This window comes from Aulonocara stuartgranti (genome assembly GCF_965226115.1).
Source record: "Aulonocara stuartgranti genome assembly, chromosome: 6".
In the NCBI taxonomy this organism is placed as follows: Eukaryota; Metazoa; Chordata; class Actinopteri; order Cichliformes; family Cichlidae; genus Aulonocara; species Aulonocara stuartgranti.
In genome coordinates this window covers 42,162,679-42,178,571 of record NC_138944.1, presented here as the reverse complement: position 1 = coordinate 42,178,571, position 15,893 = coordinate 42,162,679, and the positions used below count along the sequence as shown (strand labels likewise).

Here is a 15,893-nt window from a genome sequence, read left to right as displayed (position 1 = left end):
TTCACAAGTAAACAGAACACTCTGAAGAGGAGCATGAAGACAAAGGTGGAGGAGGAGCTAGCTGACCCACAGTGGACCCACAGATTCCATTAACAAGTCCAGTGTGAGTAATACAAATGGTCCTATTTGTCCTTCTTGGATTCAGACTCCACCCCCTGGGCTTCAACTCCCTGCTGCTCTGGCTCCTCCTCCTCGGGCACTGGGGGAACTGGGATTGGCTGACCTTGTCTCCTCTGGTCTTGCTGAGCTTCTTGGACTTCTGGTAGAGTTCGTTCAGGTTGAACTCTCGGATGATGTTCTCCTGATGGAAACAAGCATGCAAAGTCTTAAATATAAAGACTCTAAGTGTCAAGTATATGGATCAGGAGGGGAACAGCTGACACTATAACTGGTGTGCAAGTTTCTGGAGCTCACAGCTCTGCCTAAGCTCTGCCTTTCCCCTCAGCCCAACCAGTCAAGCCTGACCCTGGTTAGAATGAAGGGATCTTCCTGTTAAAGGGGAGTTTTTCCTCTCCACTGTGGCCAGGTGCTTACTCACAGAGGACTGTGTTAATATTGGGCTTCTGTCACTTATTGAAGATAATTACAACAACTCAATTTTTAATTTCAGTCTGAAGTTTTTAAAGAAACATGTTTCTTATCCCATGTCAACCCTGCAAAGAAGAAGATACAAAGTTACTTTCTCATGCACAGATGTAAATATTTGTAAAACATAAATGTTCTGATTAACACCGCTTACCTTCAGCATTTCAGATATTTCCTTATTTTCTATAATTGGAGTAAATGTAAATAGGATTCTGTGTAACAATCGCACACTGATGGAACAAACGGTGACCCCAGGGTCAGACGACGCACTGCGAACTTGTTTTCTCTTTTTTAGATTACTTCGCACGTCATTCGCTCCACTGACCACGTTTTAACGGACAAACAGGAGGCCACAGTGCCATGCGACCAAGTCCAGGTGTTACTGGAGAAAAGAACATCTTTGATATTACAGGTGTTCACCTTTAGCACACCAGCAGCAGCAGTCTCACCTCAGTGAAGCTCCATGACACAGCCCTGCCCTTCTTGTCCACCTGAGGGCGCCGCATAACTTCCTTCCCTCCTTGGAACAGCACCAATGATGGAAGCTGCTTGGAGAGTGGAGATGCTGACACCTTGTACCTGCAGAACAGGGAGTGCTCATATGTATGTGGGGAGCCAAACGTCACCGAGAAAACTGATTTAAAAGGGTCTTACTTTTTGGAAACCTCTCCATAGCGTCCAATGTCCACTTTGCCAAACTTTAGGCCAGCACAGTTATACCTATTCCACAGAACAGAAGGCACTGAAGTTACTCCTGAACGCAGATGAAGACACGCCACGATTTCACCAGAGGACGGTCTCAGCCTTACTTGAGAGAGAGATCAGCGTACACAGAAGCGAAGGACTGGCACTCTGGAGACCAGTTGGCAAAAAACTCGACGATCCACGTCACACGGCCGTCTCTCGCCAGTTCATCCTGCGCACACACGGTAAACACACACTTTAAAACAACTGGACGTAAGTGTGTTTCACCAACAACCAAACCTCTACCACCAACTCTTCCACTTGTACTCACATCAATAGTTTTGTCACTGAAGTATTTGATGTACTCAGGTCCCATGTACAGAGGAGGCTTACAGGTCATCAAAAACACTGAAACACACAGAAGATCACAGCATCTCACACTCAGTCTGCTGCTTTTTCAGCTGACTCCAGTGAACTGCTCTCAGCAGGATCTCACATATTAGTGAACTTACTGTGTCTTTGTATGTTAACATATTATTTCCCTTGTCTGAGGGAACATCAGCCCACTAAGCATCCAATGAAACACACCTTATTTTCTTATATCTCCAGTTTTCAGTGTAACTCACTTCCAGCTTCTCGTTTCAGATTTCTATGACTGATCGTAGCACACTAAACATCAACTCATGACAACTCTAAAGGCCTTTGATCCGTTAATTCATCACAATCTTAGAATGGACAACTGGACAAGTAGATGACGTTCAAACTCCGACCCCTCTGTCTCGATCCCTTGCTCTGCTGTTTTAACCGGTTTGAGCCTGTGACTCTTTCTTCTTTGGAGGATGTGGTCGGCCACCTGAGGCCCTCCGGTTCTCCAAATGATCCTGTCCCACCACAGCTTTTTCAGGAGATGTTTCCTAGCATAGGCCAGGCTGTTCTCACTGTTATATACAGCAGATGTGGTGTAGTCCCTGCTCATTTCAAGCATGCATCAGTACAACCCCTGCTTAAGAAACCTGCCCTGGACCACACTGTGTTGGCTAACTTCAGGCCTCTCTCCAAGTTGTCTTTTATGTCTAAAATCTTAGAGAAAATTGTACACTGCCAACTGATGGATTTTTAAATGAGAACGGTTTCTTAGTCTTCCAGTCAGGTTTTAAAAACTTTCATAGCACGGAGTCAGCACTCTTAAAGGTTTTTACTGATATCCTCTGGTAATCATGTTGTTCTTGTCCTCCTTGACCTAACAGCTGCCTTTGACACTGTAGACCACAACATTTTGCTGTCTCGCTTCACCATCTTGCAGGCATTCGTGGTACTGCCTTGAAATGACATCTATCTTTGTGACAGAACTTTTAGTGTTAACTTTTTAAGGTTGAGTCCTTCTCTGCCGCTCTTCAGCTTGGGGTCCCACAGGGCTCAATTTTAGGGCCTCTGCTTTTTTCATTATATTTACAGCCCCTGGGAACCATCCTCAGAAGGCACGGATTATCCTTCCACTGCTATGCTGACGACTGTCAGATTTATCTGCCTCTGAAGCAGAACGATGCCTTCTCTATTAAACCACTTTATCAAATCTTGGATGTTCCTAAACTTTCTAAGATGTAATTCAAGCAAAAGAGAGGTGATTGTGTTTGGTCCCAGTGGACCTTGTGAACCCTCCACTATTGACCCCTGGCAGAGTACTTTAAACCTGTCAAGTCCAGTTTTTATCATTTAAGGTGTTTGGCAAAGGTAAGACTATTTTATCCAGGCCGCATTTTGAAACAGTAATGCGTGCTTTTACTTCATCTCGTTTGCATTACTGTAATGTGCTGTATTGTGGAGTTAGTCGGCGTCTTCTCTCTCATCTGCAGCTGAACTGGTAAAAGAGAGCACATGACTCCCATCCTCGCCTCACTCCATTGGCTGCCTGTATATCTTAGAGTTCATTTTAAAACTCTGTTTTCAAATGGTTAAACGGTCTTGCCCCACCTTACCTCTCTGAGCTTCTGCATCCTTACTCCCCCCCAGGTTTCTCAGGTCAGCTGACAAGCTGCTCCTGGAGGTACCCAGGTCCAAGAGGAAGCTCAGAGGGGGCGGGGCCTTCTCTGCAGCACATTAGAGAGGCCCCTTCACTGTCCACTTTTAAAACGCGTCTTAAAACCCATTTTTACTCCTTGGCTCATGACAAGGAGTAAAAATGATTTTATTGTTTTAAATGTAATTCTAATTCTCATTTTATATTATTTTACTTTTTGCTATTTGTGCTAATTTTATTCATTTAAATATCATTTTAATTATCATCTTATTTTTATATTTTTATCCTTTTATATATATTTTTTTTAACTTACTGAAAATATCATTTCTGGCATGTCAGGTGTACAGCACTTAGTGTTCAGCTGGGGAGTTGTTCTGAAAGTGCTATATAAAGAAATTGCTTGCTTACTGTTGCATATATACATGTTTGCACTCTCTAAGGCCCGTGGCACTTGTACTGTTTTTTTTATCCTACTGCGGTAACAAACTCCTTTGCGGGATGAACAAATGGTCTTTAGCCTTCTCTCTCCTGTAGTTTGTTTGGCCCTGTTCTTCCTGTTAACGTGGAGTTCTCCCCACCAACAGTCTCAGTGATCCTGTGGGACCAGACGGTTTCTGTGAGGTGCTACTGTCTAAACAATGAGCTGACAGACCTATGCAGAGCGTCAGGTAGAGCAGCCCCATCCTGATGTCCAGTCTGAAGAACAGGATCACATTGGCCACTTTGCTGAACAGGATGATGTTGCCCACATGTTGCTCCACAGTTACTGACACAAACAACACAGAGACACTTTCATGTTTTAGTCAATGCTTTAAAACAGATTAGCAGCAGATAATAAACAGCCCTAATCAATGATGAACACTTGGGCTGTTCGATATAACGATATATATCGGATGACGATATAAAACGTTTGAGTCTGAGGTTTATTTTTTAGCACCTGGCGGCTCTTTTTGCGTCTCATCCGTAAACACTCTGCATACTGTTTCACGTCATTCAGTTTATTTTGAAAAGTCTCAACAGGATCTTGAGCTTTATTGTGAAAGGTTTATGTGGAACATAAACAAGCGGACACACGATGCTGTTACCGTCGTTGTTGCTAACGACAACGCATAAAAACAGGCGCTTGTCCGTCCGTAGTGTGGTTATATTAAATATAAGAGAAAGAGAGAACTTGAAGAAATTAATAATAACTACAGGGACATCAGAACCATGAACAAATATTGCTGTAAACAGTTTATTTTGCGACAGCATGAAACAAATGACAGCGTAAAATGAAACGACAGATGTTTTTATATCGTCATCCGATATATATCGTTACATCGAACAGCCCTAGGCTTTTCCCCGCAGCACGCCGTGTAATAAATACAAAGAAAATGGCGCCGTTACAACTTATGACTAAAAATGTATCGTTTCATGCATCGATTAAAACACTCGACTCCAGCTACATGACGCCCAGCTGGAAACACTTCCTGCAAGTCGAGCTGCCCGAGATTCACAGAACTTACAGAAAATGTTAAATGTTTGTGATTTATATCGTTATCGGGGCGATGGGATATGAGATTGTGGTCATATCGCACAGCCCTGATGAACGCGGTGATGCAACATCTTTCAAATTCACTACTAAATGTGAAACAGAGCTCTGTAACGGGCTGAATCTTGAGGAATTCACTGAACAGCCAATTTAAAAGCCTCCTGACAGAGAACATCACAGAGCGCTGGATAGCACACAACTCATCCACACTATGAAAAAGACATTTACTCACTCGCCCGGCGGTTCTTCATCATCACGATGGCACTGAGGAACATGAGGATCTCCACCTCTCTCTGAGAACACAAACATGGCCTTTGTTACTCTGCCGTCTCTGCTCCACTCGCACAGCCTCTACAGCTCTGACACGATTTGCTAACACAGCTTTTCCCATTTGACTGGTTGTTGTTTACACCTTTGTTACTCAGCTGATTTCAGAAACAAACAAAACTGTGAGATGAGCAGAGAGAACACTAAGATGATTTTCATTTTAGCTCTGAACAGATTTTAAAGCCCTGTTCTGATACTTGCACAGGTGCTGTATCTCTTCTGTCAAAACAGCAACTGCAAATAAAGCACCACATCTGCCAAATAAGTCATTTACAGTGATGTACACCAGTCAGACTGTGAGGAAACAAAAGCATGAACACTTGTTTCTAATTCCAATTTGGACACATTGTTCTCATAGATGTGAAACACAGGATTGCATGAGGTCAGACCATCAGTACAAACAGTTGTGCCCAAGTACAAGTTACTCAGATATGTCACCACTAGGGCTGGGCTATATCGTACCGTTCACGGTAATACCGGTGCAATGTTGGGCAACGATAAGAAAATGAAACATGGCGATAGAATATGGGTAAAACGCGCATGCGCAGTGCCTTTGTTTTCATACGCACATGGCGGCGACGCAGAATGAGAAGAGCGAAAGTGGATCGTTGAATGAAACCATGAACCTGAACTGGTTTGTAAAAATGCTGCAGCTTCACTGGTGTGGAACTGGTTTAGCTTTCGTCCGTCAGATACACAACAAAGCACTATTTTTGGTAGCGCATGCTAGCGGGCCGTCGTTATTACCGTGTTGTTTGGAAAATACGGCACACTTAAAATCAATCCTTTGATTTTTCTGAAAGTCGACAGAGCCCCTTATAATCCCGTGTGCCTTATGTATGAACTCTGGTCGTGTTTACTGACCTCGAAACGATTTTATGTGCACGGCGCTCGAAAATCTGTCAAATGTTTCAGTACGACTTTGCTGTGCTACGAAGCCGCACCGCTTGATGGATTGTGGGAGCGTTACGGCTATCGTAGGCGGAGCCTCGCGGAGTGATACGTGCTGTGCTTCAACATAATGTTACCGTATTGTGTGTGTATAACCTCTTTTTAAGTTTTGTGGATATTATACATGGTGATGCTGAGGATGTGTCGGCCAGTTTCCACTGGAAATACCTTTTGGTTAAACTGTCAGCGAGGAGTTTGCACTGTTACATTTTTATATAACTTTAATGCAGATAAAAAACAGCTGCTTGTTTAAGTGAAAATACATTGATGGTTTTTGCACTAATAAAGTTGAGGAGTTGTAAAGTATTTTGTCTCGTCTCAATTATATCGTCAGTTATATCGTTATCGCAAATTTTCAAATGTATATCGTGATAAATATTTTTGGTCATATCGCCCTGCTCTAGTCACAGTCTACATCTACAAGAAGACCAATCTGTCTCCCACAAACGAGAGGAAACAGTCCAGAAACCAGCAGGGCTCAAGCCTCATGACCTGGAAACTGCTAGAACACCAGTGTCTGTCTTTGCTGTGGAGGGGCTTCACCCTCTCCACAGAAAGCTCCACTCAATTTTGCAGCTTCCCATTTGGACAAGCCGAAGGCTTCTTGAGAAAGGTCTTGTGCCCGGACATGATGAAGATTGAGCTCTTTGGCTATATTAACAAGACTCATGTTTGGAGGAGTCAAGTTGAGGGAAACCTAAGAACACCGTAGCAACTGTCAGGCATGGCGGCAGTAGCATCACGCTCTAGGGCTGTTGCTGCCAGTGGTACTGGTACCCTGCACAATGTGGATGGAATAGTGAAGACAGAGGAGAAGGACTACATGCAAATTCTTCAACTTCACCTCAGATCAGTGGCTAGATGGTTGAAACTTAGAAGCAATATGATGTTCTACCAGGATGAGGAACCCAGGAACATCACAACTGGTTCTGCAGACTAATGTTAAGTTTGACCTCTGACCCCAATTTGTGGACTATGCCTGGGCTAAGAAACAAACCAATTTAAATGAATTCTTCCAGTTTCGTAAAGAAAAGTGGTCAAATATCCAGACTAGATTATGCCAGAAGCTCATTAACCAAGTGTCTGGTTGGGGTGCAACTTTGTAAGACACATATATTCTTTTTTTTTTAAAGTCACTAGAGATCTATGCAGTACACCAAAGAACAGCTTAAAGAACCATTAAAAGCCCAACTTCACCACAACATTCATGAGTGTATATAAACTGTAAGAGCTCTAACGGGACATTAAATTCGGTTCCATTTGGCTTTTATTATTATTACAACAACAACCCTCATTCTGTGATACCCCGATTTTGCCTCCCCTCCTGCAACCTTCAGGACCAACACAGTAACACTGACACCCCATGTTCATTCTTGTATTTTAACAGACCTTCATTGATATGCCGTAAGCAATAAAACACATTAATCAACAGCGGAAAACTACAAATGAATCGTTTTCACTTGTGTATCTTAGTCAACAAGTCCAGGAACATCAATGAGTTGCTTTTTGGCCGCTGTTTGGCCTGACAGCTAAAGTCATCTGGCCCTCGTTACCACAGCCTGTGCATTGGTCCAGCATTCACTGACCGGCTAGCTGCTAACACATTCGGGAAAACGACCAGACTTTCTGGCTTTTTCTACGGACCCAGTCGAAGTCGCAGGAGTTGCCGTCTTCTCGCTGTGTGGCCAGACGGTCACAGATGCCGGGCGTCTTGCGGACAGCTAGAAATGCTACAGACATGAAGAGAGATGCTACGTAATATGGCTTCAGCAGCCACTTGTACACCTGCGGTAGATGGTACAGAAAAGCGAATAATGGCGTCAACAAAGCCATCTTGAAGCTAACTGTCGTACAACAACTAACCCGGGAAATAAACCCCGCAAAGACGGAGGTCAGCAGTGCTAAACCGTTAGCTTAGTATAAATGGCTCTGCGCTAGCAGAGCAACGTGAAGGGGGTCGGAACCACAGCTTCCGACATAGATGTTAAAAATAAAAGCATTGAATTTTATATTGTGGATCGTTACTTTTGGATTCAACCTTTTTGTATATCTTTGTAGTCATTTAATGGAAAAAATAACGGTGCGATAGATATTTAAACGCACTGCCGCTGTTTCTAGGCCTAAAATGACTCATGTCGCCTTTTAATTTGAAGCTGGCAGGACTAACGTCCTGTGTAAGTGTAAGCTGGAAGATGCTGCACGTTCAGTTTTATGGAGCACGAGCAAAAATTGTGTTTCACGTTTTTGTGCGCGTGCGATTCTTTTGTTTACAGCTGTGAATTATCTAAGTTTTTTTGTTTGTTTGTTTTTTGTGTGAATTATCTAAGTTCTGTACTCATTATTACGTCAGTAGATAGCGCTCACAGGCTCAACGCATGCGCAACTCAGAAATAAATGACCTGGGCACGATGATGTGTCTACACATGAAAGAGAAATAAACAAACAACCGATTTGAAATAGCATCTTCAGGCATTTTGTTACTAACAGCCTGTTGCAGTTATGTGTTAGGATTTCTTTTATTCAATCTATATTTTTTTAAAAAGATAGACATTGTGTTCTTAAAATATTTGAAGGAAACTGGAGAAAAAGAGAAGAGAAAGAATTGACAGGCCTCAAAAACTTCATCTTCAACAGATAAACTGTATCATGTCCAGGACCTGAAAGACCTCATCAGAAAGATTTGTATGGCACTCCATCACATGTTGACATGAGGTGAAAGTAAATGTTGCACTGAGCTCCTGGTTAAAAGCCATGAATGAGACTCCTCAAGGGAAACATCTAGAAAAACAAGGAAAAGAAACTTTCACAATATGTGAAGTTACAGCCCAATTTCTCCAAATGTATTAGACAAACAGATAAGTCCTAAACTCCTTGATATGCTGATGTTATGTCAGTAATTGATGCAGACATCAAATGTTAAGCCTGTACACACTTTGTCATGGATATAAGAGGACTCGTAAAAAAAGGTGTACTAATAAATAAATCAAAAATGTTAATCAAGTCATCGGATTTATTCCAAATTGGAAAATACTTTTCTGTCCACCATTTGTGTGACTAACAGTCTCACCTCCAGGTGGCTGTTGTTGCAATCTGGTGACATATAGATAAAACTGGATTGTGCTGTACAGATACTAAGGAGTCCTGTCATGGCCCGTGTGCAATCACACAACTCTTACTGCAGAAAAGGCAGTTTGGAAATTTCAGTGACATTACAATTGTTGTGCATTACTGTAAAATCAGTGCTGTGAGAGTGACTTTAAGATCACAGCCTGATTAAAAACACAATCTAACATAAAGGTTATTGCCCCTGGAAATAGCTGTAAGATATTAAGACAGCGAGATCACAGGATGGCCAAAAATGTACTTTGAAATGAGATTCTTGTTTCATTGGAACAATAAAGTACGATGACAAAGAATAAGTGCACCTATAACAACGAGTATCACTGCTGAGGAGTTTAATGTTTTACGTGCAGACTCGGGCTGCTTGTCTCCTCTTGACATTTTCTTATTTAAACGTCGGAAGCTGAAAATTTAGCAGCACAACACTGTTTCCTTTTCCCATCAAACATTTCTTTCAGTCATCTGTTTATCAGTGTGATATGTGACTAATATTTTTTTTGTAAAAACCAATAACACAAATACAAGAGTAAATATTTTATCAAAGATACATGATGACTCGTGCAAAACAACATTATAACATAGTCAAAAAAGTTTTATGACACTCTGACACTTTCAAAGTATAAGAACAGAAGTTCTTACACACACACACACACACACACACACACACACACACACACACACACACACACACACACACGTGCCCTGAAAACGTTGTCATCATGCTAGTCCACCGCCATATTATTGGGATCATATTTTTTGGTGCTATGATCGTGGATTTTTACCGAGTTATACATCATCATATATATCAGACCTTCCCAAAGTGTGGGGCCTGCCTCCCTGGGGGGGCGCAGAGCCATTGCAGGGGGGCGCGGTATGAAAAGGGGGGGGAAGAAAAAACAAAACTCTTGGACACTGCTAGCACGGGGCGCCCACACAAACACAAAGCAGGAGATGAAGCGTCGCTGAATATGTTTCCAAACCAACTTCATTCTGAGCCAAAGACTAGAAAATATGGTGAAGCAAATCTGCCCTTTGGCTTCACCTGCACAGGTGCTGAGGTAGGTCTCCCTGCAGGTTTCCCTGCGTCGGGAGCAGCGCTGGGCTGTTTAAACCACGGACAAACAGGATCCCACAGCTGTTTGTGTTTTTAAACCCATTTTGCACAGAGAGGCATTTTTTGAAAAATGCATTGATAGCAATGTTGAATATTATTACACATACAGTAAAATAATCACACTGTGACGCCTCTGCCTTTGTAAATGGAGGGACAGTAACTGCGTGTAAACCTGCAGATAGTCAGATTAACAGTATTTAGTCTCTATCTGCCATTCTGCAGTTCATCTCATGTAAACAATAACGTGGCCACAGCGTGACGTGGAAAAAGGCACATACCTTTGACGTTGCATGACGAACTCTGTATTCCTCGTCCACACGGAAACGCAAAAAAAGGAGTTTTAAAAAATCTCAGTTTTCGGTGAATCGAAATATCGTTTAAGTGGGCGAAACAGCTGCGTGTTCAAAATCACCCGTGTAGGTGCGGACGCAGCGTGACAGAGTTAGTAGTTTATTTTATTACTTCCTGCAGATTACTTGTATTTGCTTAATTGTTCACTAAATGTTTGAGGTGTGAAATAAACAGCAGTGGAGCAAAATATGGGCGTGTGGTTGGAGGAAGGTTTTTTTGTTTTGTGGGGGGGGGGGGGGGGGGAGGGACGAAAGATTTTCTTGTAAAACAAAGGAGGGCCCAGCAAAAAAAGTTTGGGAACCACTGATGTGACGTTCTGTATCGAGGCTTCGGAGCGTGTGTCGAGCAATGGAGGGGGCGTTTCCGCGATGCGCGTATCGAGGCTTGCTTCATTTATGGGAGGAGCTGAAAATGATGACGTCCGAAGCCTCGCTGCCCGGCTGTACCACGTGACTGGTTCATGAAGTGGTTCGAACTTTGCCGCGAGCTATGACAGCGATATAAACCCTCAGACTTCATTTAAAATGTGGGTGTTTGATGGAGAGTTGTTAGTGAGAGTTTGGAGACCGTTTGGAGGTTTATGAGAGTGAGGAGAGAAAGTCAGGAGAGAATGGAGCCAGCTAAGAAGAGGAGGATGTCCTCCCCTGTGTGGGAACATTTTGATCTTATATCTCCCAACAAGGTATGTAAATTTCTACAGAAGATGTATTTTCATAATACTGATGGTGCAATACAATTTATGTTAAGCTGTCGTTACTTGTGTACAAGGTGAAGTGTTTGCTATGTGCCAGGGAGCTGGGATATAACAACAACACCTCATCCATGCTTAGGCACTACAGAGCTTTACATGAGAATAAGGGGACACCGATTGTGGAGCAAGACCAGGTGAGCCATCAAATGCAATGATAATATAGCATGCTGTAATGTTACTAAATGATATAACAATATTATACAGCTGTAATAAGTTATGTGTGTGATATTTATATTTGTGCTTTATCTTTATTGTCTTTCCTCAGGAGAACAATCTCAAATAGATGAAGACCTGGTCAGCATGGTGATTGAGGACTCCCAGCCATTTAGCATTGTGGAGGACAAAGGATTCAAAAGATTTGTTAAATCATTAAATCCCAGCTATGTTCTCCCCACTAAAGGTTATAAAAGCAGTGAAAATTTAGTTTTTACAGAATAAAATGTGAACAGGCAGGACTGAGGCTCAAAGCCTCAGTGTGTAGCTGTCCATACCTCAACGTTACAAAAGCACAACTACTGTCCACACCCCAACCACACCTCACCTCACAGTAAATGATCGTTTCCATTTCAAGCATTTCCAAATGATCATTTCCCATACTGCCAGTATAAATATACACAGTATACTGCCATCACTACAATATACATGTTTTACACACTCCTTTTGTTGTTGACATTTACAGGCTGTGTGCAAAATGCCACACTCTTCAAATTCATGCCAGCTATTATTTTTACGTCCAGTAGGTGTCCTACTAGAGCAAATGAAGCTTCAAGAAGCTTCGCGTTGGGGTGAACCAATTGGATGAAAAGCTTCAGTGCTTCATGGGGCTTCATCTGCCCATCACTAGTGATGGCCAAACCCGTGGCCACACTCTAAAGTTGGTAACTTTTGTATTTTCATTCTTCATTTGAACATAGTAATACATTTTAGTTGCCAATAACTTCATTGATTGGTTTGGATACATCTGTTCTATTTGTAAGCGCGCACATTTAGTTTACTTATGTATTCATACTAAATTTCTTTGCTTTCTGACTAACCTTTGTCTTTTTATTTCTTACCTGCCATCATCCCTGGGAGTTGCTGGACAGAAGATGGTAGCCAGGGTTTGAAACCATTAAATACAAAGGAAGATAATTGGACCACACCACCACTTCCTGCTGAAGGGGGAATGTGTGTTTTCTTTACTTTAAAAACAAAGTATTTGTATTTAATTAAATATTTGAGTTTAGGGTTTAATGGGGTTTTTGATTTTCTTCTTTAGTGTTTAGTTTATTAACAAACTAGATTGTACTGCATCGTTTGTGATTTATGATTGTGTTTTGTTTGTTACCCCTCATGTGTCACAATGGTCTGATCAGCCATTATATATACCCTTGTATGTCATTCATGTTTAGGTCAATTATGTATGTTTGGGCAGTCATTTGGTTTGTTAAGGTTGCAGTCTGTGCCTGAGTTCAGTTTTGTTTCTTTGACCTCTTTTATGAGCTCAACATTTATTAGTCTTGTAAATATAATTTTTGGGGGTTAAATAAATGGAAACTATATTTTTCTAATAATTCCTGGGACTCCTCCTGTTTTTCAACTCGGTCCATCACATAATATAAACAATGAACAGTATTGGCTCCATTACAGACCACCCCTGGGGGACATCACAAGAAATTTCCAAGCTTAATGAGGAATATTCTCTCAACTTCCTGTCATTTCCTGTCACAGTGTTTCGCTTAAATAACAATAATTTCACCCCTCCCTCTAGAACAGGGGTCGGCAACCCTAGGCACGCGTGCCAGGATAATTGATGGCACGACCATAGCTGGACTGGGTGGCCCGATGGTTGTGTTTTTTTTTTTTTTTTTTTTTTTTTATAACAGTATAAACAATGAGAGGTGGTGGATTGGCCAGATGCTGGCAGATGTGTAAAAATAACTCAGTTGTTTGGTGGTGGCTGTGGCGGAGCTTCCACAGAGGCAACAGGTGGATGAGAGAAAGGTGAGGCAGGAGGAGAGCCCCGAGGCGGCCGAGTGTCAGGTGAACTGAACATCAGGTAAGAAGTTATGACCTGCAGTGTATCTGGGTCAGATATGAACCAAGTTCAGGTGGAGTTTATTTTAGCTGTGCTGACTTTTTACCCTCAGTTACAATAACTCGTACTGCTACTAGCTAGCATGACGGAGTTTCTATACAGCTGGTTGGGTGCTATGATGTTACTGATAGTGAACTTTATTCATAAGGTTAGTTAGCAGAGTTGCCAACCGTCCCGTAAAAAACAGAATCGTCTCGTATTCAGAGAAAATATTACGCGTTTCATGTTGAGCTGAAAGGAACAGTTTGTCCCGGACTTCAGCTAGAATGAAAAAGACACAAAGCTGGATTTATTCTGTCGTTACGCTGCACAGCTGACTCTTCTTCTCTCCTGTTTCTACTTCAATCATGAAACTGATCAATGATCAGCTGATCGGCTTTTCTCTCTTGTTTGTTTATCGCCCACTTTGCACCAGAAAGAGGAAACCAGCGGATGTAGCGCTAAACAGCAGCACGTTTAAGCTTGATCAGCTGTTGTTAGAATTTATTTAATATTAATTTCTAGTATCAGCTGATGTTTGCTGGAGCCACAGCTGTAAAGCTGCTGGTCATGATGTCGGTTTGGATATGTGGTGAGAGGGAAACATGAAGATGAAACCAGGAGATGTCCTTACTGAATCATCAGAGCTGAACAGTGATGGAGAAACAGGTTTACCTTTTAGGTGACATGAATGAGTTGAAGTTATGAACTGTTTCTGAGAGATAAATAACACCAGGATCCTTTTCTAAGTAGCTGATAGCTGCCAACATCTGTGAACAAATATAATCCTATAAAGTGGTTCTATCTAGTGTGTAACTGTTGATATAGAGCATTATTACATTTATTGCTAATGCAATCATATGGCACACTGACCTCTGAGGAAAGTTTAGATGCACTCATCATCAGAATGTTGCCGACCCCTGCTCTAGAAAGACTCATGCATACTATACCTGTAATCTCATCGAGTCAGTTAATGCTGGTGATGTGTAACTGTGTGATCTGAATCTGTATTGATTGTCAGAGAGTAATTTATGTTTATCTCAGAACTTTTCTAATAACATATTTCTAGTGATGTGTATCTGCAGTTACAGCACAACATGACTCATTTCCTGTTGATGCGATGCAGATGTTGATTAGCGGTTCTGAGATCTCTTCCATGACCTGCTCAATAATTAACAACTGTTATAGTGACATTATTACAATCAGTGGATATTTTCTATTCACACCTGTTTCCAATACAGTTATTTCCACATATATTTTTTATTTTTTCCAAATATATCTGCTCACTCCATCATGTCATAGAAAGAGGGAAACATTGCCTCTGTTGGTGAATCCAAACCCATGATGTCATCCTCGTAGCTGACATCATTTTTAACCCTTTGCTTATTTTATTTTTAAAAATCTTTTATTATTATTTATTTTTTATTTATTCCTATTTCACAGCCTTATATCAAACACATGAGCTGTATTTCAAGCACTGAATTTACACTGTAATGATGTGTTTGTTTGATGGTGCAGTAGCTGGTGTGCAGATAGTTCCCTCATCACTTCCGCCAACGTGAACAGGAAAAACATGTCAGTAGGACACAGAGAGAGGACCGGGGGGCGTGGGGGGTCGTCACTCCTATGAATATGGTGGGGGTTGTTTTTTATGTTTAACTGAGAAATGATCCTTCAAAATAAATGATGTCATGTTACAGCAGCTGCTGTGTTTCGTTTTTATTTAATACTTATTTCATCTGTTCGTTTATCTTTCTTCATCGGTTTGTTCATTTATTTATTTTAATTTCAAAATGTGTGTCATTGCTGCACTTCCGGCTCAACTGCTGGTTCGGGATCGGTTTCCTGTAGTAAGGCGCAAGTGTTCCCGCCACAGACGGACCTCAGATCAGCTGTTGGGGTTAGCCTCTGCCTCCCCATCTTCTCCAATCACAGCTCCGTCCTGTCTGTGCCAAGTGTTGAGCTCGACAGAGGTGGGAGGGAGAGGGGGGTATAAAGGAAGTCGTACCACTTGGTCTTCAAAATAAGAGTCTTGAACTGAACCCTCAGGGTAACCTTACAAAAATGGAGAAAAAAGAAATACCAAATATTACCACATAAAGCATGATGATGTATCAACTCTTTCAATAATATTCTTGCTAATAACCTGTTGTGTGATTTGTGCAACCGTGTAGGTTTAAGCAGCCCTGTCCTGACCGAACTTGTTCCATACATGCATCACGTAGAAAGCATCTTCCCAGTAAACACTCCTGTTTTGTAGCGTTAGTTAGTCCCTCTGTCTCTGCAAACCTTCCGTTTGTGTTGTTGGCCGCAGAACTCAGTAACTCAGCTTAGGCTTTGTTGCTGTATATTCAATCTAATCCATCAAACACACACACACACACACACACTGAATAAATACTCGAT

The 15,893-nt window shown here is 41.8% G+C and overlaps 1 protein-coding gene across 1 annotated transcript; it reads right to left on the bottom strand.

Moving 5' to 3' along the window:
- Positions 1-8,070, bottom strand: tmx2b (thioredoxin-related transmembrane protein 2b). Its single transcript, XM_082536094.1, is given in 9 exon segments — positions 1-205; positions 208-301; positions 1,035-1,164; positions 1,240-1,305; positions 1,395-1,501; positions 1,601-1,677; positions 3,939-4,052; positions 5,050-5,110; positions 7,740-8,070. Coding segments are annotated over 9 exon segments (921 nt in total). The 5' UTR covers positions 7,929-8,070; the 3' UTR covers positions 1-122.
- Positions 8,071-15,893: the final 7,823 nt, after the last annotated feature.